Raw genomic sequence first — 26,417 nt, 5'->3', positions numbered from 1 at the left:
CCTGAGAAAAAAAACGTAAATCCATGTCAAATCGGAAAAAATAACGAGTAAATTTTCAAAATAATATGGAAGTGCGGAATATCTAGTAAATTAAACAGATCAAGACCACTGGGATAACGATAGTGGTAAAAATAACAATTTCTTGATTCTGGTTTTGGGTAAACTTTTTCAAATACGAGAATTTTATAAGCAACATGGATTAATTTCTTGTGGAACACTGTACTCGTATGTACTATCTAAATTCGTCGGGGAATATTTATCATGCATTGATTTTTACAAAAAAAATAAGGAAGGTCTTAGAAGGAACAAATCTTAGATATTGCAACCTACGTAGGTGTATATAGGTACGAACATAAAATTTCACAGTAAAAAATACTTCTGATTTAAAGATATATTCGTATTATTAAAATAAATTGGATAGAAATGGCGACTAAAAAGATAAAATGTTCCCCATCAAGTAACTATGACCAAAATGTTAGAAATAGTATATACTTAATTTTTAAAAACTTATTCGATTACTTATTGAGAAATGTCATGAGTTAAAGTTGCCAGCAACGCTCTTCTTCATTGATTACCAATTGACTGTGCACAATGAAAACATCTGTGAGAAGTAATAATAACAGATGGGAGTTCCTAAACACCTTGTATATTTTTTTATTGTTAATTTTTGGGAAATCGACAGTGTACATTTATTTTAGTTTGTACATAAGAATAATTTAGCCAAAAAAAAAATGGATTTAATCCTTGTGGCTTTACCTCTACTGAGACAGCATAATAAGGAATAAGTCAATTAAATTTTCTAAGAATATGAATTCAAAAATGTATACAGCAAAAAGATTATATAAAACAAAAAAAAATACAGTGTGTGGAAAGTCTACGCACGACGGAAGTGAAACTTTTAGTATTCTTCTCTATCTTTTTTCATTCCATATTATTATTATTCAGAATGCTGTACATTATAGTTTTAAAAGGCATAAATTTATTTATAGGCGTGTTGTTAACAAATGAAAGTTTAACTAGATTCTTAATATTGACATATTTATAAGTAGTATGTGATAAAAAAAATAAAAGTTATAAAAATATGGGATTCGAACCCGGGTCCTGCATAACGAGTGTCGAACGCTCTGCCTCTAGACCACGAGGAGAGGTATCTCGCGCGACGAGAACCGCGTATAACATGTACTCCTCGTTTTCAAACAATAATTTTCGTTTTCAAACACGATAAATGAATAATATCACATAACGTCTCGTTAACGCTTTATATAGGGTCGAATAGAAGATATATCGGCAGTGTGAAGTCATATCTGTCGTTTTTAAAAATATTTCCGTATATTTGTCAATATTTTAATTAATAATGGGTGTGTTTTTTACTAAAAAAAACTAGTCACGCACGTCTGCGAGAATAATTAGTCGCGTTATCCACCTTGATTAGTAATTTTAATGATTCAAAATAAAAATAATTAATCAAAATACCGAGCGACTCTACCGGCTCGATTTGTAAGCTATATTTCGGCAAAAATATCATATAGGTACCGACCGTTAATTTTAGCCAATTACTCGAGTGAACACCTGCCGGTCTAGAGTCTCATTAAATGGATTTAGAAATTTCGGGAGACTATCGGTTAAAATTAACAAATTTATGTAATTATTTAAAAAATTATTTAAAAAAATGTAGATATTTTCTTATATGTATGCCTGACAAAGTCGCAGCACGAGAGCATTTTATCACTGTTCCTCGTATTAAATAAATCACAAAAAGAAAAAAAAAAATAGTTAAAGAGGGGATCGAACCTCGGTTCTTCACGACGACAATCGGGCGCTCTGCCTCTAGACCGCAAGGCTGAGTTTGGATAGTGACCTAAACTAGGTATATGATATTAGCTAGGCTCCTATAGCGAAATGATCCCCGTTTTTCGTGACGGTCATGAGTCGGTTTTGCTCCGGTCCTCGAAAATGCATAACGCGCGTAAAGAAGTTTCACTTCAAAACTACAAAACGACACATTTATTAATATTATATTTATTGCCATGGAGAGAAGTTGCGTATATAAATGAAACCATTATATAAATATAAACAATAGAGACATAACATTATTCACAAACCATCAGAGAAATATTCTTTTATTGACCTGTTGTATTTGGTAAGTTCGCAATTGCAAATATCCACCTCGGATAATACGCTATTGTAATTATTGCATAGTATGTTTAGGCAAGAATTCTGCCTAAGGCGATGTGATATTCCAGATGTCCTTCGAATTCGGAAGGGGCGCGGCCTATTGGCATGGGTAATAGAAAACTTAAGAACCAATTAGAGAAAGCCGAACCCCAGACTTATATTTGCCCCTTATTTGCCCAATTACGCCCATAAACGCACACTGGTAAAATTTGTCAAAAATTCGGTATAATATAATATCGGCGTAATGCATATAACTCTTCCATTTATCAAATTTTACAGGAGGCACAAAAAACTGTTTTTTAAACTCTTCGTTTTTTTATGCGACATCTCACAAAAGCGCCTCTGTCTGTACAGATATATTTATATGTGTTGTATGGTATAGGTATATGTTGTATAGTATATATATATTTATATCGCCACTGGTTGGGCAGGGTTGCGGGGCGGATTAAGGAAGAGGTTCAAGGAAGGGTTTTATTAATGCGGGTCTTGAAGAAATAAATGTACTTAAAATTTGTACAGTTTTTTGTAATAAAATTATGCAACAATTTTTAAATATTTTTTTATTAAGTAAATTTTTAGGTGGGTCCTAATATATAAGGTAGGTTATCTATACCAACATAATAGAAATAACATTCCAATAACATCACAGTAATGTTTTACAATACAGAATTAGAATCATTCGCTTTGGTTGGAAGAGAAGTGTTCATTAATGCAAACATTTTGTTAACAGTTAAATAATGGACGGAATGTAGCGAAGGGAGATGCACTACGTCGTGTAATATTTTAAATTGAGCCGCTATCAATAACAACCCTTACTTAGATGGCGATAAGGTTAAAATTCCCGCTTAACACCACCCGCCGCTTTGATTTATGCAAGAAAAAAACATGGCCAAAAAGTGCCCTTTATTTTATTTTGTGGATGTTCAGGCATAAATATTAAAAAATTTTTTGATCATTTTATAAATAACTTAATTTACCACATTATACAATAAAATCATGTACGAAAATGAGTTCGTAAGTAGGAGATTTTGATCTCTAAAGCAGTTTTTATAGTCCTCATACATTATTTTTTTCTGGGCTTATAGATTGATCTAAAAAATTCTCGATTATTTCAAAGGTCAAGATGTATTCTACTCGCAGTATTTGCCTGGAAATTTGTTGGATGAAATACTTACCCAAATTTAATTTAAAATAAACCAAATGCTACGCAAAGACAAATTATAAACATAAAAATGAAATAAAAGCCGAGGTGAAGTAAATCACAATAATAAATGCCAACTGTCTCAAAATTTTTTTTGGAAAGGAATCAACTATGGTATCAATCTATCGATCAAAAGTTTGTCTTATTGGAGATTTACATCATTATTCTGGATAATTGTGATCCCTAAAAAGTATCTTAGGACTCTCATGGTCTTTTTTTAAGCCTTTTAAAAGAACTCACTCGAAAAATGAACAATTCCAAAACCTGCATTGACCATTTAGAATAAAACATAAAACACAAGCAATCTGTAATGCGTGTAATGAAAGCTATTTTGTATATATAATTTACAATCTCGAACCCAAGTGACGGTTTTATTTCGTTTTATATTCAACTTTAAAATTGAATTTTAAAATAAAATTATATGTAACCGATAAAAAAGTGAAATGAAAGTTTAATTTTAAAAATTCTTAAGTAAAGGAATGTGTTTTCAAAATGTTTAGTTTCATAATTTTTTAAAGTTTTTCTACACAAAACACACGGGTAAGTTTTTAAGCCAATATTAATACCAAAATTTAATTATTTATGAACAAAAATTTTGATTCCTAATACACATCTAAAAGATTATTGGACCTAGTTTTTAGAACAGTGTTTTTTGGCAAAAAATTATAAAATAACTATTTTATCGGAATGATTGTAAAATTCGGAACAATCTAAAAAAATACATTCCAAATGAAAGCTTCTGGAATGGTCCATGTTAAGAAATTTCTAATTTCAGACGGGTTAAAATAGGCCGTCGATAATAGAAAAATCTGAAACAAACCGTAATTCCGTCAACCCCTCGATCTAATAAAGTATACTGATAAACTTCAAAATATTGATAATACGAGTGCATATAAATGATACATGGAATAAGTTCATAGATTTGATCCAACAAATGTTAGGTCCGATTCCAAAGAAATTGTAAAGAATATTTCGCATTAAATATAGACATTAAAGCCGAAATTACATTACAAAACTAGTTACGCAGAGGTAGTGTTATGACATTAGTTTCACTGCTAGATTCACGTATAAACATAAAGTTTCATCATGCATGCCTCAACATTTAGAATCGCATTAAGAAAATTAAATAAAAATAACACTGAAAGTGCCCATAAGAACTCCATCAAAAGGAATTTTTAACAACTTGAATGTTTTCAGTATTATGAAACTCTACTAAACGATAAATAAATTTTATTCAAAATTAAAGTACCTTACACTAAAAGGAGGATAACCTTGAAAAATTTGACGCGACAGCAGAAATCGACGCGACAGAAGAAGTTGACGCGACAGCAGCAGTTGACGCGATGGCAGATGTTGATTTCGTTGACGGTAAGGACTCCGAAATTAAAATTTCTGCACTAGATTGTTCATCGAAGTCGAGTTTACGTTTAATTAATTTCCTTTTTAATGTTCTCCGTTCTTGAGCTTGTAGTATTTGATCTGATTCTCTAATGGGCATATTTCTTTTGAATCTAGAATCTACAATTTCTGGTAAAACACACTCCATATAAAAACGAACTAATTTTTCTTCCATTTGGTCTGTCCAAAATATATCGTCTTTTTTAATGTATTCCAATTTCAATGGCACATTACTTCCTGACCACACGCCAAAAAGACATATACTCTTTCCAGTTACCCGTAATTGACCTTGAATCTGGTAGTACCATGCATGGGCTTTATTGACGCTCCCGTCCTTCTTCCAAAAAGTGACCTTCTTTCTTTTAATCGCCTCTTCTAGTCCGAGTTTGAAGGCTGTAATGGGGCACTTTACTTCAACCACCATATCGTCTGTTATTCCGTCCGGCGTAGCCCCTAAAAATGGTATATTGCTGTCGATAAACAGACCACAAGGCTTTATTTGAATACCTACTTGCATGCTTAATTCGGTTAAGGCAAGTTTTTCATTCCGGATACCATGACTGATACTAGTTACATGGGACATGTTGTTTGCAATAATCAAACTACGAACAAGAGGGCCACAACTCGTACTCTCTTTTTTTTTATAACTCTCCCAAAATTTGACGCCGTCAGCATCATGCGTCTGTGCTCACGCCATTTGTTAGATTCCCTTGAAGAACAGTAAGTTCTTGAATTTGATTCCTTACCTGTTGTTTTTCGACCAATAAACTTAAAACGAGTTTTTTCCCTTTTTCCAATTCATCCAGTTCCATATCTACTTGTGCACTTGCATTGCCATATTCTTTGTTGCCCTTTTTAGGGTCAGTATGCCGTAACCTATTCTTTTTTCTTATAAAATTTAAATTATATTGCGTTTTTTTGTAACGTTTCTCTTCAATCTTACTAATAACATTAGATTTGGGACTCCTACCCAAGATTTTTTTTTGCAATGTGCTTATTGGCCTTCGAGTGTTAAATGATACAACCGCAGCATGGCAGCGGGCTTGATAGGACTGTCTACAGGAATAATTTATACGTTTTCCGCCTATAAATTTAGCAACTATGCTATTATATCTTTCAACAACATTGCTGTCAACGTCATGAATTAAACTTCGAGAGTGAGAAGCGACAGAGTTGTTGATCAAACATAGTCGTACCCAAATTGGATTACATTTTAAGTCCGACACAATATTTTTACCGTTTGGCTTTGGTCCCGAACAAAAATAAGTTTTGCACTTAGCGTGATCACCAAATACATGACTTGTAGAGTTGATTATGTCAGAAAAGAGGTTATTAATTTTTTCAGATAATGGAATTGGCTGATTTTTATTGTACTTAATAGCCGAAGTAACAGCAGTTCTAAGGGACATTATTCGTTCCACAGTAATAAAATTTCGTAACTTTTTAGGATATTTAGTGTCAATTGTCAAGGCTCGTAATTTGTTGCAATAATTCCTTAGAACATGATTCCTGCATTCAACCTTCTCTACGGTATAATCGGTGTAAGGTCGAGCAGCAAGAATTTTAGAGTAAGTACTCGAATCACCATCTGAAATTATTCTAGCAAACAATAGATTGTACATAGAAATTGAACGCTTAAATCCTTCGAGTATGATGTCAGTTTCCATGCCTGAAGAAGACCCCGAATAATTTTTGTAACATACATGGTCTGAGACGGTTTTTTTCTTTCTTTCTTCAAAAGAACAAATCGAGCAAAATTTATTGCGAACCGCCATAAATAGGACTTTACCCGTTTTCCTGCCAACGATTGCAGCAGCACCAGATAACGATGAATAGTTTGACCTGTATGACCGTTTACCCCAACAACCGTCTGCTATGACATCGATCATTGGAACACCATTTTGATCTAAACGTCCTTCCTCTATAGCTGCATCACGCTCTTCAGCGGCAGCATCTGTCATTACATCTACAGAAGTATCTTCCCATTGCTTAGATATATTTTTATGAAATTTTTGGTAAGTAACTTGTGACATTGCTGGAATATCCAAAGCGCCTAAAAGCTCTTGCAATTGAGAGAAACCTCCCCCTACGGACATAATTCCTGCGACTGCAGAATTATTAACATCCAATCCAACACGATCCATATTATTATGATTTGTCGCAATCAGGAATCTTTCGTTACAAAAATTACACCTAAATATAATTTTCGATGATAGACCACATCTCTTTTCACCTACAACCTTTAAATTTTCATTGCGGCATCCTAATTTGGTTCCGTGTTCAAAAATCTTTTTTAGTTGATCAATCACGAACATGATGTCGACTATCCGAAGTCCACTTATCTTGAAGTCATCTTCAACAGAAGGCGCAGTTTCAATCTAAAACAAATAATTGTGATTGTAAGCACTCTCTGTTGAATGTATGGTTTGGTTACTCTACATGCTGCTAAATATCTAAACAATTAGTATCTCACCACAAACGAATGATTTTCGAAATCCGTGTCATCTGTCTCCTCGAAACAAGAGCTTCGTTTTTGATTGAGTTTTCGTTGCGGTGGCATATTCCCTCTGACACAATCGTTCTGCAATTAAAAATATATTTTATGACTTTTGCATGCATTTCATATTTTTATTTTAAAAAATATTGCAAGTTATGTACATACTACTTTAAATAGTAAACACTTAAAAAAAACTTAAATAATATCAATATAAAAGAACCCTAAACTATGTTGTTCCTATTAAATTAACTATCAATGAACATTCAAAATAATTCCTAAATAAACTTTAATAAAAAATAACGTTACTATACATAACTCTACGAATCTATTGATATAACTGTTAATTTATACTCACGCTGTTAATTTAACCAATTGATTTTTTTTAAAGAAATACAATATTCACGGGTTACGAATATCCTGACAATATTTGAAAATCTCCTACTACCACCACAGTGAGCCGAAACGAGTCGTGAGTGAGGACTTGTTGATCCGGCCGAGGAATTGTACACGGGATGGCTGACCGGTCATTTAGTCTAACTGTTAATTCATAATAATGGTAGAAGTCTTATCACTCTGTACTTTCCCCTCGAGCGATAAGCCGACAATAGGCTAAGGCAATTAAAATCCCAGGTAATAAACCACTTAACCGTAAGCATGCATCTTTGCTAAATGGTTCTAGGTTATTCCAGTAATTTTTTAAGTAAACATTGATGATATATGGAAAATCGGCAATTATAAAAGCTTAAATAAATATAGAGTCAATAACACGAAAGCTAGATTTTTTTAATTTTGTTATCATATTCCGTTTATTTCTGTATTATAATTAATATAGTTCACTCACCACAAGAGAATGATTTTCGAGATGCAAGTATTCTGTGTCCTCGAATAACGAGCTTCGCTTTTGATTCAGATTCTGTGTCTTGATCTGCAATTAGAAAGAAATTTCAATACTTGTGCATATATTTCACATCTCTATACATAATATTGTATTTACGGTGCCCCAATTAAATTTACTAATAATAACTTCGATTGCTTGAAATTCGTTGGGACAACATAGGCAAACATCGATATTTATATAATATATAAATAAATGAAAATAACCAAATTTAACTTTAATTTAGTATTCATCAATAGCTTAGCAGTAAAAACCTACTCTTTGGGCTGTAGTTTTGGTTTAAATAAGAATTTATATTTGATAATTTCCTCGGAAAGTAGGAATTTGGCAATAAAAGTTATTTAAAAACATAAATCTTCTGTAGAGATTTCATATACATAATTATTTCCTCTGCCAGTGTCGACGTTAAAATAATTACATCAATCTAACAGCGGGAATTTAATAAATCAATTTTGTTAAGAATGAAAATGTAAATGGAATTCTCCAAAACGTGAAAATCGTTTTCATTTAATTTATACGGAAAATGAAACGAATAAATAATTACTAAATAATTTACAATTTCGTTAAATTTCACCACTGTGCGTCGCTTTGGTACGCAAAAGCCCGCGAGATTTTAAATTGGTAAACACTCGTTGTTTTGTTCAGCTGCGTTATTTACAAATTTTTGGCAAAGACATTATTGCATGGTTGTTTTCCAAATAGTATTATCATATAAATCGACTAAATGAATAAATTACAATACCTAATTATAGTTAGGAATAAGGTGTAAAAAAAATACTTACTTGTACATTTTCATTGACAGATAAAGAACCCTCGGAAACAGCAGTATTTTTTAATTGTTTTTTTACGGAAAGATTACGTAGAGGCCTGTAAAAAAATTTAGATACATTACATTACAAAAGACCCTGCATACATTGAAAAAATAAAAAATAATTCCAACTCCATGAGTATATCTTACCTAATAGTCTAATCGTGTTCGATAATCGATGATGACCGATTTATAATAATTTTTTTGTATATTTAAATAACGATTGTAACTTATTTTATCGTGCGTTCATTTGCAATGTATATTTGTTATTATTCTTTATGTATATCTGTTTGATTTGTAAACATAACGTAAAATAAACAAATATTTCTTATTATATTATTGTTTCTAGGTATAATTATGAAAAAAAATATTTGAACTTACCCAAACATTCCAGCATGTTTTTTATTTCTTTTTAGGCCACTGAGCGTACCCTGTTTTTTAATGTCTTTCCTCCCCATTGTATAAAACTAGGAATTTAAAAAACGATTACACGTAAACTGATTTTAGTTGAAAATTTTCAGAGAACAGAGCGGCACTAAGATAAAGAACGTCCTTATAGCGCCAGCGCTGGGCGTTAACTGCATACAAAAGCGCCTAACCCTTACGTAGACGGCATAGAGTTTATTTCACAATGGCAAATTCAATGTTTACCTCCCCGAAAATCGATCAATATTCGTGTAAAAATGAACAACGCGAAAATGCATATTTTGTTTATTTTGTGAAGTTCTGGTACATATATGAAAATTTCCTTCGATTATCAAATAAAAAAAATGAATTTCCCACATTATACAATAAAAAAATATCCGAAAATGGGTTTGTAAATGGGATATTTTGCACTAGACAGTTTTTTTTAGGCCTGATACTTTATTTTTTTCTAGGCTTATAAAAGGTCTTATCAAAAAAATGATCGATTGCTGACAAGCCCAAGATGTGTTCTACTTGCAGTATTTAATTAAAGCATCTGTAGTATTTCTAAGCAATCAAATTTTCAAACCAAAAACATCTGATTTTGCATTACTTGGTATTGGATCGCCTTAAAGTTCGTTTTGCATTGATCCACCCTCAAAGGATAGAAGAGCGTGTTGAACGCGCAGGTACATTGAATTGAATCTTATTTAACAACTCTGGGCATTGAATATTTTTGTTTGCTACTTTATACAGAAATAGTACATCCTTATGATGTCTCCGTACACTCAGTGAATCAATTTTAAAGTATGAAGCTGCCTTAACATAATTATTAAATCTTACAAATGACTTGTAACAAAGATAAGATATTTTGTAAAATTAAGACCAAACAACTGATGCAGACTCCAGATGGTTTCGTACATAGGCAAAATAGAGTTGCTTATTGATATCGGTGCTATTAAAAAGTTTTGTTTTTCTTTTGATAAAGCCTAACATTTTAGGTGATTGATTTTTGATTTGGTTTATATGAATATATCATTAAAAATTTGTACACCAAAGGACGCGCATATATCAATACTGACACCCAAATTTTGGATACATTTAAAGTGAAAAAAGGTGTACATCAAGGGTGCATCCTTTATCATCACAGTGCATCACCAATTTTATTTAAAATATATTATTTATTTTATTTATTATTATTACACGCCCTAATGGGCTTTTACACACTACAGAGTTGAATATTAGAGTATCACAGTTATTATAAATTCTACAAAATTAAAACAATAAAGGAAACATAATACAACGAAAATAGAAAAAAATATTAAATGTTACAACAAAAGCATATAATAAAATAAGATAGTAAAAATGATAAGTAAAAATGATTAGTAAACATGATAAGAAGTCTCACATAAATAAATATTCAAAATAAAAATAAAAATTAATAATTATAGAAATTATAGATGTCTATTTGTGTCTCGATATATAAAAGAATTGAAATAAACAATATTTATATTGATTATTTTTAAGATGAAATATGTCTCCCAGATCAGTGTATTTATTTCCGAGACTGTGAAGTCTTGGAATCGGGGAATTTTGATACAGTGTCCTGGTGTTGTAAAAATAAAAGGGTAGTAAATTTCGGCAAGATCTTTTGGGTATGTGGATGCTGATCAATTGGAGTAACTCAGGACAGTCAATTTTGTAATGAAGTATTTTATGTAGTACTATTAAATCTGTGTTAATTCTACTTTCTGAAAGTTTTAAAAGGGACAATTTATCTAGTAAGTAGTTATAATCAATGTTTTCTACAGGAATATGCAATTTATAGTTTATGTACTTCAGGAACTTATGTTGAATCTTTTCAATGTTATCAGAATGAATATTGTAAAAGGGAGACCATAACGTATACTCTAGTTGGCATCTAACAAAGATTTTTCTACAACGTGATAAATGTGCCTTAATTATTGAAGTCTTTTGAAACTCTCAAAATAAATCCAAGAGTCTTAAGAGCCTTATTGATAATGTTATTGATATGATACACAAAAGTTAGTTTGCTATCGAATAATAAACCTAGGTCAATAATTTCACTGACGCAATTTAAGTTTTTATCATTTAATGTATATTAAAAAAAGATCAGATTATTTATTCTGTAAAAATTAATGAACTGACATTTCTTTATGTTCAATGCAAGTTTGTTGATAGAGCACCATTCAAAAAGATTTCTCAAATTAGTTTGTAATATAATGCAATCATTTATGTTATTAATCTCTTTATAAAGTTTCAAATCATCAGCAAAAAGTAATACTTTTATGTTAGTAAATATATCAACAATGTCATTTATGAATATAATAAACAAAATGGGCCCTAAATGAGAGCCTTGTGGCACTCCACTTGTGGCTATAAATGTGTAAGAATTTGTGCCATTTATTTTCACACTAAGACTTCTTTTGGAAAAAAAACAAATAAACCAATTTAATAAACTACCATAAACTCCAAGTGTGGCTAATTAATTAATTAATATTTTGTGACACACCTTATCAAAGGCCTTGCTAAAGTCAGTGTATATTCAGTCAACCTGGCATCTGTTTGCTAAAGAATTGGATATGAAGTTTTCGTATATTAGTAAATTAGTTAAAGTAGATTTATTTGAACAAAAGCCATGTTGGTAGGAAGTTATAATTTTTTGTATGTTAGAAGATATTTTAGAGAGTACAATTTTTTCAAAAAGTTTGGGTATCGCTGATTGTATACATATCGGTCTATAATTTGTAATGTCCGTTTTGTCCCCTTTTTCAAAAATGGGTGTAAGAAAACTGTGTTTCCATGTATCAGGGAAACAACCTGTTTCTAGAGACTGATTAAAAATTAGGAAAAGAGGAACAGTTAGGCAGTTTAAACATTCCTTAATTAACTCCGGTGGAAAATTATCAGGTCCAGCATTTTTTCTAACATCTAACAAATTTACATGCTTTTTGATATCATTAATTTCTATGCGTATTTCAGATATATCCAGACTAAGATTTGATGAGAACTTCGTTGCTATGTATATCCTCTTCATATACAGACTTAAAATAATCGGCGAATAAGTTTACAATGTTTTCATCATTACAACCAATTTTCCCATTGAAGTTCATACAAGGAGGAATACCCAAGTTATTATTTTTTTGAGAATTAGTGTAATTCTAAAAATGTTTTATGTTTACACGAATATCATTTTCAATTTTATCAATACACTTTTTATAGCACAATTTTGAGATAGACAACACTCCTTTCTTAACAATTGAAATTTATTGTAATCACTTGACATTCTGGATCGTTTGTTATTTATATGAGCAATTTTATTTTTATATGTTAATGTGATCAATTCGGGGCTAAACCAGTTTGGAAAATGAGAAATTCTATTATGTCGAATGGGCACAAAATTTGCAATGGCATCATTAAGAATAGAATAAAATGTATTGACATTATTGTTAATATCTGTGTTTTCCAGAAAAGACCAGTCTGTTGAATTTAAGAAATCAGAAATTTTAGGAAAATTTGCTTTATAAAAATTATAAGGCGACTTAACATTTTTAAGATAAGTGTTGTTAATAAATGGAATAGTTATATCAAGAGGAGGATGGTAGAGGTCTACAGGCAATAGTTCATCCAAGGATTTACATACGGTAGCAGTGGGCTCACTGCAAAACACTAGATCAAGAAGACGACTATTTATATTAGTGATAGTGTTTAATTTTGGGATTGATAAGTAATTCGACATACCCAAAATCTCTCTCTCGCTGAGATTTGTAGTTGACAAATTAACACCAAATAATTCGGGGTCGTCATGGTTCCAACATATATTTGGCAAGTTATAATCACCTATTATTATAAGTTTAGCACTAGGATATTTAAAACTTAAAATTTCTACATCTTCCACGTGATTCTTATAAAGCTGTGAATTAGAAGATGGCGGGAAATATACACATCCTTATATTAACTTGCCAGCATTTTTATTTTCGAGCAACACTAATATGTTGTGATTTTGAAATCCAAGTTCAGCCGAGAAGATTGATGGGATTAACCAAGTTTCCGTTAACATGATGACGTATGCCTCTGATATTCTGATAGTACAGGTTACATTTATTTACTTGGAGTTTTTTGGCAAAACATTGATAATTTTGAGGCGGTTATTAATATATTTTATAGGTAAATTTGAATATATATGGTAATAATATATGGTGAATACAAAATGCTTATTCTTGATAGATAGAAAGGTGGAATAATAAGACTTTGGAATTCCCAAGGTACACCTCTTGGACTAGTTATTCGTACATTCAGACAGTTTTATAAGCGCAGTTCTAGCTGCACAGTTTTATCTAATCTATTTTTTAATAATCAACAATTATTTTATCTACCTACAGACTTGACGTTTCATCCTTACTTAGCCCATACGAATTTAAAGAAATAAATACAAATAAAGCTACATTTAAGCAGTAAAAAGTGCAGAACATATTGATTTCGCGATCGTGCATTGTCTGTGCGTTTTTAAACTAAAAAAAGCGACTTTGTGCTCTATTTCGTAGTTTGTGAAAAAAGACAATAACACACACAAATATAATGAAGCAAATAATTAATAAACAGTAAAACACAACGAAATATAAAGTGTATCGTAAAAAATCTAGAACCTCAATGAAAACGGTGTTTTTTACTTAAAAAATGAACCCACATCCATTCATGGATTCTGCGAAAGAGGAAATTGATGATTTATTGAATTGTGTTCAAGATAAAGTGAATAAATCTAACAAAAAACAAATTTACTTAAGTTCAACTAAAACAAGTGCTATATTAAACTGGATGGGACATCTAACTCTTCAATTATCTGAAGCAAAGGAAAAAATAATCGAACCAATATTTGGATACGGGAAAGTAGCTGAAAACCAAAATAAAATATTGAAAAGTGATTACAAATTAATAATTTCATCTTACAATGCTGAGGAATCTTCAGAAAACATACAAAACAAAATAAACATAAGTAAGATTGGTGCCAAAGTGATTGGTGTTAATGCGATATCTTAAAATGCAGAAAAATGAGTAAAGCTATTGGGGACGAGTTCAAAGACATCAGTGCTACAGAAATTAAAAAGAAAATACCAACTATAATACTTAAGGGCATTGCTAATGACTATAATAAGGATGATATTATACAAGATATTATCCAACAGAATGAAGATATCAAGGATGTGATGATAGATAAACCAGAAATCGAGATGACGTTAAAAAAGATCTTGAAAAACAAATATAAGAACACATCTAATTACATAATAGAAGTTAGTACTGAAATAAGAAGAAGGCTAGTATATACCGGTAAAATCTATGTGGGATATCAGAGAATACAAGTAGAGGATGCCCATCCTCTTGTGCAGTGCTATCACTGCCTGGGTTTTGGACATACTTCTGTCAGGTTTCTTCATAAAGAAAAGGACAAACCATTGTGTACACACTGTTCTGGTGATCATTCCTACAAAGATTGTGCTAACAAAGATAAATAACCTAAATGTAAAAACTGTGATAAAAAAAAATGAACTGGAATATTGACATCAGGCATTTTGCAAACGATAAAACGAAATGTATTGTGTATAAAAAATGAGCTTTTTAGTAAAAGAAAAAATAGAATATTGACTAGAAATAACATTTCAAATACAATTTACGTTATTATTGCCAAACATTACACATTTCTATATTATATTAAAGAAAAAAATCATTGTATAAAGACTCTAGACTTCCAAACGTCTTTATATTCTGTTATTGAATATTCATTTTATTACATAAATATTGTTATAAAAGATCACAAAATAACTAACAAAAATAACATTACTATATCACATTATTTTTTGAACAGTAATATCATAACGACACCTTCAATGAAATTTTTTTATTTACTTAAACATGCATATATTCACTGTGTACTATATTTCATATTCATAAATATAACAGTTTTTAAAAAATCTTTAAATATGATAAATATTTTGAGATAACACTAGCTGTGAACATAGAGGTTATTTTATATTTATTAAGTCTTTTTCAAAAAGTACTTGTACCAATTAGCTTCAGATACAATCACTTTTATATTGTTAAATATTTAACATTATTCTTCAATCTATACTCACAACATGACTGTTGTTAAACAAAATAAGAAAATAATTATTTACCACGGGCTGAAACCTACAAAAGATATCAATTATTGTTTAGGTTTCATAAATGGAGTTATTTATATTGAGAGCAAAATAAATAACTCTTATTTTATTTTGCTCTCAATATAAATAAGAGTTATTTATATTGCGCTTTTCATGTTTCATGTTTGGACAGATAACAAGAATACGTGTTAAATGTATTATCTATGTGTGGGATTTAATCAACCTAACAAAAATATTAAATTTTATTGTTTTATTTAAAAATGAAGTATTTGTAATATTATTTAATGCTAAACGCATGGAAAACCATTTCGCATCATTATATTATACTAACAGATTTTACTTTAAGAGAATGAATTGTGGTATATTTTAAAAAACAAATACTTTATCATATTAACTTGTATATAAACTGTTCATTACTGTATTATGCTAAGCATAAACACAGGTATTAGAAAATCAACCAAACTTCTTATCAGCATCTTATTGTACTGCATCTAATTCAACTACGAATTAAATGGCGCATAATAATTTTTCGTATACAGATAATGATAACGAAATAGAAAGTAGTACAGTAAATAATTTAGAAGATTGTATAAAAAACAAAACACAAATACGTCTGATAAACTTATTTGTATTCAATTAAATATAAGATATATTGCATATATATTTACTTAATTGTTTGAAGCATATTGACATTCTGATGCTATGTGAAACATCTATTCAAACTGAAAGTATATGTATGTACAATATTCACGGATATAATGCATATAACTACTGCAGGACTGATAAGTCAGGTATTATATTGTATTTTAAAAACAAATTTAAATTTAGACTAAAAACCTTACAATCAATACATTTTGAAAATATAACAGAAAAGCTTATCTATAGACCTCCTAATTTCAGTAAATCTTCATTTCTGACGGAATTATCATCATATCTTCAGACCATTAATAGTAAGGAAAATATTATCTTACTTGGAGATATAAATCTAAATTTGCTTGATGAACAAGATAATATTGTAATTTCATATGAAAACTTACTTACTAACCATTATTTAACTAAATGCATCAATGTAGTAACCAGAGAAACTGTATTAAATGGAAAAATTACTCGTACGTGTATTGACAATATATTTGCCAAATTTAGAGGCAAGAAAATAACTGCTTGCGTCTGTGAAAATAATATTGCCGATCATTTTATCACTGCTATTAATATAAAATCTCATAAACGTCAAGTAGACTTTGCAAATAAGTATATTCAAATCATCTCACAAAAGGATATTGATAGATATATCAGAGATTATAACTGGAGTAAACTTATAGAGGAGAAGGATTGTATTTCATTATATGAAAAAATAAAATCTTTATTTAACAAATTTTACAAGAGTCGTTCTAAAACGATAGTGCAAAAACCGAAAACACGACCTTATGCAATAAATGAATGGGTAAGCAATGAATTATTATGTCATATAAATAAAAGGGATAAGCCATATAAAAATGGAAAAGTATACCAACAAACAAAAGATATGAAACAGAATACAAAAAATCACGAAACCTTGTCAATAAACTTATAAATAAAGATAAAACTAACTACTATAATAATAAATTTAAAACCTGTTTTAATGATACAAAAAAACTTGGGACCGAGATAAATAACATTTTAGGACGTAAACCCAAAAACGATTGTGATGAAACCATAACACACTATATATTATGTTAAAAGATAGAACTGAGGATTCTGTGTCAAATGATTTTGTGAATTACTTCTCGGATAACATCAGCAACGTGTTACATAAATGCAATCACAAAGCTACTTATATTGTACTGGAAGAACTACCTCACAGTTTATTTATACCAAGAGCTACTATAGCTGATATTGAAAACATTGTTAAAAAAAATGAAAAATGAATGTTAAAAAACTCTAAAAGCACAGATATTGACAATATAAGAATGTTTGATTTAAAAAGAAATATAAAAACTCTTGGGCCAATAATTACTCATTTAGTCAATAAGATAATAAAGCATACAAAAATTCCACAAGAATTTAAATGTAGCATTACTAGACTAATATTTAAAGGTGGAAAATACATTGAACTGGGAAATTATAGGCCTATTAGTATACTACCTGCATTAGAAAAAATTCTTGAAAATTTTTTATCTAATAAATTAAATAATTAGATTGAAAAATTCGCTATCATAGATCCAAATCAATATGGCTTCCAAAGAAAAAAAATACTGAAAAACTACTGTCAGATTTTTTCAATTACATAAATAATCAATTAAATAATAAATTACATGTTATTGTGTTATTTATCGATAACTCTAAAGCTTTTGACACAATTAACTCTAAAAAACTGCTAGAAACTTTAGAAAAAATGGAATAAGAGGAAATGTGTTAAAATATGTACCAAAGTAAATGCTATTGTAAAATTACTAGTCGTCCCTAATATTTTCAAACAAAGACATAATACATCGTTGCTGTTTAAGAGTGCCAAAATTTTACCTGTTAAGGCTGTACTATGGCAAAAAGTATAATTCAGCAAATATTTACCCCGCAGCATAAAGAAAAATTAGAACATAAATACAGCACTAGATCCACGCGCAATGACGGGTTAATAGTACCGAAATTTAATAATAAGTACGGACGGAGAACGTTTGAATACAACATACCGAAGATATTTAATTTATTACCTGACACTATAAAGCAATGTAAGTCTATGAATAAGGTTAAATATATGGTGAAAAATTGGATATCGGAAAAAAAATGACTTTAATATGTGTGAAAAAATGTAGAATATTTAGATATAAGATGAAAATTATAACTTCTAAAATGTATATGTAACTAAGCTTTAAGCACCTGTTGACAAGTTAATTCAATTGGCTTAGCAGGACTAGTTTGTTGATATATATTAACTATTCATTCAATAAAAAAAATAATAACAAAATAAAAAAATATAGCTTGACCGTACAGTTCAAAAACTACACAGTTTTTTGTCATATACACGCTCGGAGCGTTTGTAGCATATCGTGTTTATCCGCCTGCTCAGAAAAATCTCACCAGGCGTTCCTCGAGGTTGCATATCAGGTCTAGTTGCATATAGGTTTATATCATATATATGTATCCTTAATTAAGTACATTTTTAAGGATACATAAAACTTTTTAAATGCGGATGGTACTGCATTGGTAATCTCTCACAGTGATTTGAAATTATGTATTGACCTCTCACAAAAAGGTTACTCTGAACTTTTGAAACGATCTCACGACTCTGGTCTGGACTTGATGGAAAAAAATAAATTTATGTATAATATTATTACACCTGAAATTAAAAAAAACACTCTTCAAATGTGAAATTAAACTAGTCAAAGAATATATGTATTTGGGTTTTATTATTGACTGTTTTTTCAAATGGGATTTACAAATAAATAAAGTCTGTGAACGAGTGAGATCAATTGTCAGTAGATTATATACGTTAAAATTCTATGTTCCAATATGCATACTTTGAATAATTTATTTATCATAAGCTGAATCTATTAAAAGGAATGGAATTACAGCTTGGGGATTCTCCTGTAAAATAAATATTAATCATTTTCAATTAGATCAAAATTCATTAGTTAAATTATTAGCTAATAAAAGTTCGTACGAACAAAGGCATAAAATTTCACATTCCATTCTCTTAGTAAGATCAGTTCTGCGGTATGAAATTATATTTCAACATATAAATAGACTGAACTACATTTACAATACTGGTTATACGTCAAATGAAGGACTAATTGTACTTAAAGATTTCAACAAATGTGGGCAAAGAACGCTAGAATACATGATACAAAATTAAAAGATGAAAAAAATTTCAAACCAAATATTATGTTATATTGGCTCGTCGAAAAAAATAGATTTTTTTAGACGATGTTCTCTAATACAAACAATTTATAAAGCGTAGGTATATGTATATATTTGTATATTACGGTGACCGGATAAATCATCAAAATGATAATTCATCACACCTTTAAAAATTTATATAAAGTCATGGAAAGTGATGAAACAAAAACTTTATTAACTGGATTAAGTAGGTTAGGTTAGTTTAGGTTTAAATTTTTTTTCATCGTTTCCAACGACTTTATATCAATTTTTAAAGGTGTGTTGAATTGTCACTGTGTTGAGTTATCATGGAACCGTTTATTACATACCTCTTATGCTCTACCTCTTAAGCATGTATAAATATTTTTTTATTGTTTTAGATGAAATTACTGTTCACCTCCACGTGGTTGATATATAAAATGTTTTGATTTTGTTATCTCTGTAAAATAAGTTCTTGTTTTTTTTCATAGTGAAAAGAACCCATTGAAAAACTACAAAAAATTATTTTATTGGGGATTTTCTTTTTTTTTTGTATTATTTCTCGTTTGTAATATTGTAACATATTAAAAACATCTCCGAAAGTAGCTCAGCGGTATTTTCCGATCATGTTAAATGCATTTGAACAATAATATATTATCCACAATACACATGCTTCAGAGAACTACCAATTGAGGTATTACGTTGTTTATAATGCTTGTTCTTATTTTTAGTTGCTCACTGCTTTTACCATCCGGAGAAAAATCAGGCATTACCCGCGCACCTGTTCCGTGTAGCGGCAAATAAACACTACCGGGAGATGAACCACCAGGCCGAGCCAAACGCCCCCAACTCGAAGGTTTGTAATAACTGTTCTGTTCATGGTATCCGGGGGTAAAGTCCACCAACTTCAGAAAATTATTCGACATGATGGTAGGAGTAAAAAGGACAACTTTTTTCAAAATTCCTTCATTTTTCCATAAAAAAGGATACCTTATTAAAAATCTTTAATGTCATTTTCAAACTTACATAATAAATTCGCTGTGAGCTTACGGAGAATGATTGTGGCTACGTTGCATATTTGTGATTGGCCCGTATCTACATCCTGCTACATCCACCGACGCGGTATCGATCTTCGGCCCGGGGAATTTGCTACCGATCAAGTCCACTCAGCGTCGAGCAATAGTTCGGAGTCTTCATCACAACATCTGCAATGGCATTCAATAAACGCTGTGAAACCACAACCACCTTTCATTCGTCTCCTTACCATATCCCCGAAGAATATTAATTTGGAATTTTTCGATTGAGGTAATTTTCCACGAATATGGCCATACAAAAATCATCCAAATATATGTTTTTTAATTATTATCTCAATTGTGGGTTCTCGTTTTTTTTTCATTTATTTTACACCTCACAAGAGCGCCCTGCCTGCACGGTGTAAAACAGGGGGAATATATCTCCACCCTCTTGGGCATCATCATGAGGTGGGTGAAGGTAGTGACAGAAGGGGATTTATTAATGCGGGTCTCACATACAAATGAAGGTTTTTTTTTCCTTTTTTCGGCAACCTAAAATATTTTCTATTTCAAAATTCGATTTTCCTACGCAATACCAAGGCCAATTTCGAAGGTTTGTAACCCTTGAACCCCATAAAATATACCCCTTCCCCCCTTCTATACGCCCTTGCCCTTTAATATCTTGCCTGCGCCTACCCGTCGCCATAAGCGGGCCTGAGGATCGACTGCTGAGGACCGCCCTGTCCCCCTTGCCTCTGGTGACCCGATTCTTACTATTAAACGTACGGGGATCAATAATACTGTTACGTGTTTGCATTTATTTGTTAGTTATTGATGAAATAGTATAGGAAATATTTACGTAATTATAAATCAAATGATATGTACATGTATTCTGTCCTTTATTCTAGGTTCGGGAGATTCGTCTCCATAACCATTATATGGGGATTCTGCAAAATCATCAGAATGATTTGGCTCTTGTCATTTTGGAAACTCCTTTCGAGTTTTCAAATTTAGTAGGCCCCATTTGCTTGAATTTGGCTAATAACAGATTTGACAATGAACAACTAAGAGCTGGTAGCCAGGGAAAGGTAAATATATTATGCTTTGTTTTGTGTGTACATATTGTTATATGCCGTTATCGAACGGTTGATATTTGTTTATTTTTTAAATAAAGACAATTATTCTCGGGTTACGAATAATCTGACAATAAATGAAAATCTCCTACTACCACCACTGTAAGCGGAAAATATTCCTTGTGATGGAGGACTAAGACAGCCGATAAATTGAGTGTGCGACGCCTGAGTGGGATACAAACGCGAAGCCAACACAGCTAATGTTAATGTTAATGTTAATCCTCCTCTGTTGTGTACATTAACAAACTAAAATAATATAATAAATAACTTTTATCAAACCAAAATGCTGACCATTTAACATGGAATCAAGATATTAAATTTATACAGTAAAACTATATGAATAATAATGTTGATTTTCTATTGTTAACAATATTAAATATCAGAAAGTTCTTCGCCTATTGCTTTGAAATTCTGACACAACGTTGGATTTAATCCGTGACAGCTAAAAATATGCTTCTTTTTAAAACATCTGTTTTGCATACATTCTTTTTTAAAACAGCGCCATATGTTGGACGTTAAAGCAACACGAGCTATTTTCTCTCTATCTCCACAGACAGACTGAGCTGCAGCAACGCGTGGCGGGGTACAGCTTGTACATATGAAACAATTCACCACTAGAGCTCTAGGCGCCCACAAAGTTCACACTTAAACACTTTAAACCACTTTTACTTTTCAAAATTTAAAATAATATGTATAATAGTTGTACCTTCCCGCGACCAGAATGTTCGTTAGTTGCAAGCTAGGAAATGCTTTCACTGATAATAAGTAGATGGCGGTAAAAAATATCCAACAAAATTATCAATGTTTAAAATTTCGAGTCAGCATACATCTCATACTGCACATAATAAAATAATGACACATGTTCAGAATACAAGACTAATTGCAAACGATGGACTTGTAGTTCCCAGATACCTGAATATTTAGGGTCAAAGAACTCTAGAATACCTCGTTCCAATAATTTACAACATGTTACCCAACTCAATAAAAAGCTGTGAATTGACTCTCAGAAGGAAACGCATGTTAAAAAATGGTTATGTGAAAGATTTTTTTTGTACTAATGTAATTATGTGTATATTTTATGTACTTGTTAAAATTTTATATATTTAAAAAAAAATTGTTAAAAGAAGCCGTTGACAAACTGATCTCAATCAACGGAACTTAATAATAAATACTGTATTTTTGAAAGTTAATCAAAAAAAAAATTCGCGGCCATATAAACGGCAACGTCAAGGTACTTCATTGGTCAGTCAATACTTTTTTAAAAATAAAAAAATAAGAATATAGAAATATGAACAATTTAATTTATTTTTTTCATGGCGATGTGATGGTCGCCTTACAAAATAGATGGATGTTTATTTAAGGTGATTTCTGTATTGAAATATTAATGTGTCTTATTGAGTTCTCTGTTTATTTAAAGTAGTGGATTTCAAAATAAGGTGCGAAAGTGAAGTTTAGTTGGCACTTATTATTTCAATTTTCAATCCTAACATATAATTTCTAAACGTGTGCTTTAATAATATAATCCAACCTACAATATCGTGACGGTTTTTTATATTTATTCAGTTAAAGTGATTTAAAAAAAAAGATTTATTTTTTAATATTATAAAATATTTTTTAGTCAGATTAATTACGATTGAAAAATGATGTGAGAAAATTTCTAAAGTGGTGCATGTAAAAATGGTAGTACATCGTTTTAAACACCGCATTTATTTATATTAAAAACTGCTGAAACATGTTTCAAATATCCCGTTATAAATATAATTAATAAATAAAACGAACATGGGCCATGATCGTCCAAGGCGTTCAATAAGGTCTGTCACAAAATACTAATCAATAAACTTGTATAATTGGGGATAATTTACTGGCATGTTTGATCAGTTACTTATCTGCTAGATCACTTTTTGTTAAGATTAATGACTGCCTATCCTATGAATTTATTACTACCAGCGGCGTCCCAGAAGGTTCACACCTGGGACCTTTATTATTTATCCTATTCATCAATGACTTTACCAGCATTTTGTACAATGTTGAAGTTTTACATTTTGCCGACTATATGAAGTTGTTTAAGGTCATTAATGATGCGTACGATTGCATAATCTTGCAAGAGAACCTTAACAATTCTTCAAATGGTGTTCTAATAATAAAGTGCAACTAAATATTAACAAATGCCAAGTTATGAGGTTCCACGGAATCAAACACCCAATAATGTATAATTATTCATTTTATAATGTTAACTTAATCTCTGTAATCGAAATACTTGATATAGGCATAATGTTTAATCAGAAACTGTGTTTTGTATCTCACATAACTTCTATTGCTAACAGGGCTACGAAAATGTTAGGTTTTATTGTAAGAATTTCCAAGGATTTTAAAAATATCAACAAATTAAAAATTCTGTTCACAACTCTCGTTAGAAGTATTCTAGAATACAACTCTACAATTTGGTTACCTGTCTTTAATAATCACATGAATTCCATTGAAAGAATCCAAAGCAAATTTTTGAGGTTTATTAATTTAGGCTTGGAATTTCTTTAGAAACAATTGATTATGATTTTTTATTACATTCATTGAAACTGCTTAAGTAAAGTGATAGCTGAATTTTTTTTTCGTTTTATATTTTTAAACAAAATTATAAATAATCAGTTGGATAGCCCTGATATATTAATGTTGATTCAATTTCATGTACCTTCCACTAGATCAAGGTCCTCTAGTATGAATTTATGTGACAATTATACCACAGTCTCAGTTTTAAATAGATTGCACAAACTTGGAAACTTTTATGCTAAAATCGCAGATTTTCTTAATACGCCACTTGTGAAGTATAAAGCTGCACTAATAACACACTTTAACGCCAATTATTTTAATGAGGTCATTACATAATAAGTTAATGTTTTTGTTTCTTTTTTTACTGTTATTTTATGATTTCATTTTTCACTCATCAAAATTAAATACTGAACTATGGATGTGTAAAAAAAACGTATATATGTAAATGGTACTAGTGCCGTAAATTCTCAATAAATAAATAAATGAAAAATTAATCGTTATGCAAACTGGTTTCAGTTCGCCGGTTGGGGAAATACGGAAGAAGGGCGGCTAGCCGATGAGCTGCGTGTACTGCTCGTCCCCGTCATCGATAATGAAGCATGCCGCATCGAATACAGGAAATACCACTCCGAACAATACATCACGGCTGACAAGATATGTGCTGGATTCCTAAACGGTTAGTAAATGTATATCTATTTAACTAGTCGAACCTCAGTTCTTATCCACAGAGAAACACCGATCGGCGGGTTACATTACCCTCCTTTGGTTGAAGCCGAGTGTCTGTGGGCTCAGTACAATACAATAATAGTCCGCATTTGCTGACGTCACACAGTAGAGTATATGTATGAAGAAGGTTGGTCATAAATCAAAAACATTTACTTTGTTTAAAACCAAAATTATAGTATATATATTCTGAAAGCTCGATACATCACATGGCGTACATTTTAATAATCCCACCCCCTCCATGTAATACTGCCTTGCTGGAAAACAGTCTTATCGCATTTGTTTTTTATATTAACATTTTGAGAATGTTATCAGTATAGTTAGAAAAAAATAATTTTGGATGCAAAAGTAAAAGGGATGAACTACATTTAAAAATATTTAGTTTTAATATTTATTTATTCAAGTACGCCCGTCGGGCTTTTACTTCAACTAATTTTAAATAATTACATTGCATAGTGAAGATAAATTAATTACATGAGGTTTGGGGACCTTTGGCAAACTTCGGCTAGAGTTGGGAAAACATCAGTACGGATGTGTCGTTTTGTGACGATTTGGGTAGTTACCCACACGTAACAATGATTAAGTGTTGCCTAAAAATCTCTTTGTCTTTTAAGTTTAATTATAAAAAGAAATGGAACATTATCACTAAAAAGATACAGCAGCAAAAAAAAATATTTTTTAAAATATATAAATAGTGCATTGTTAAAGAAAAAGATATTACTAATAAATCTGACAAAGAACAAGATAACGAAATAAAAAAGGTACTGGGAATCGAACTCGGGTTCTCTTGTCTTACTCTGGTAACACTGCGTCCGGCGAACTGGTCCTGCAAGCCTTAAGCATCTCTGACATTGGGACCCATTTATTTTATATATTTATTATTATTTTTTTAATTAAATAAAAATAAAATTAAATAATGTCAACATAAAGTTCTGCAAGTATTTCGTTTTATTTTATTATTGTGGCAATTATAAGGCAATTTTTAAACTGCCTGTTTATTTTAAGTGATTTCTGTTGATTTCATATTTCAAATCCACAATTAACATTATAATTTTTTTCCATATAAATAAACATAGAAAATGTTTATCCGATTCACTATCTAAGTAGCAAATCGATTCGATAGGACTTTGTTGTCGTTTAAAAAGATATCAGCCAAAAAATATGGGAAAAACGTGTTGAAGATTCTCTATTGCTGGATGAGAAACTGTAAAATATTCATTCGCGTTAGTAATTCAATTCCCATAATTTAAATAGCTGAACAATATGACGTCAACAGACTATAAACATGAAAAACACCACAAAATGCTTCTTCATCGGCCGTTCCTTTAGGAAACAACTAAACCTATTTAATAATGTCAAAAATAAAATTATTTCAATCAAATTTAATGTCTGGCAAGGAAGGAACTACATTAATGTAACACACAATTTCTCCCTCGTCGTGACACACAAATTAATATTATTTATTCACTATTAAAAAAACTGTTACCAAACACTTTTACTAATTATAAAATAATGTCACAACATAAGATTATTCGCACAATTTGTTTACAATATATTAATAATCTGTCAAAACGAAACCCTTTTGGAAACAAAACATAATTTACCACAAACAAACAAC

At 30.6% G+C, this 26,417-nt stretch overlaps 1 protein-coding gene across 1 annotated transcript in view; it reads left to right on the top strand.

Annotated features, from left to right (window-relative positions):
- Positions 1 to 26,417, top strand: part of LOC149410076 (modular serine protease-like) — a 49,780-nt gene that overhangs the window by 15,067 nt on the left and 8,296 nt on the right. The window contains exons 5-7 of the mRNA XM_089648936.1: positions 20,118 to 20,242; positions 21,308 to 21,487; positions 24,593 to 24,752. Of these exons, the coding sequence (XP_089505062.1) occupies positions 20,118 to 20,242; positions 21,308 to 21,487; positions 24,593 to 24,752 (465 nt within the window). The remainder of the gene's footprint in view (positions 1 to 20,117; positions 20,243 to 21,307; positions 21,488 to 24,592; positions 24,753 to 26,417) is intronic.

This window comes from Hesperophylax consimilis, chromosome 28, assembly GCF_061612785.1.
Source record: "Hesperophylax consimilis isolate HC1 chromosome 28, BYU_Hcon_1.0, whole genome shotgun sequence".
NCBI lineage: Eukaryota > Metazoa > Arthropoda > Insecta > Trichoptera > Limnephilidae > Hesperophylax > Hesperophylax consimilis.
The sequence above is the reverse complement of the archived record's forward strand: the minus strand, read 5'-3'. Positions and strand labels throughout refer to the sequence as shown.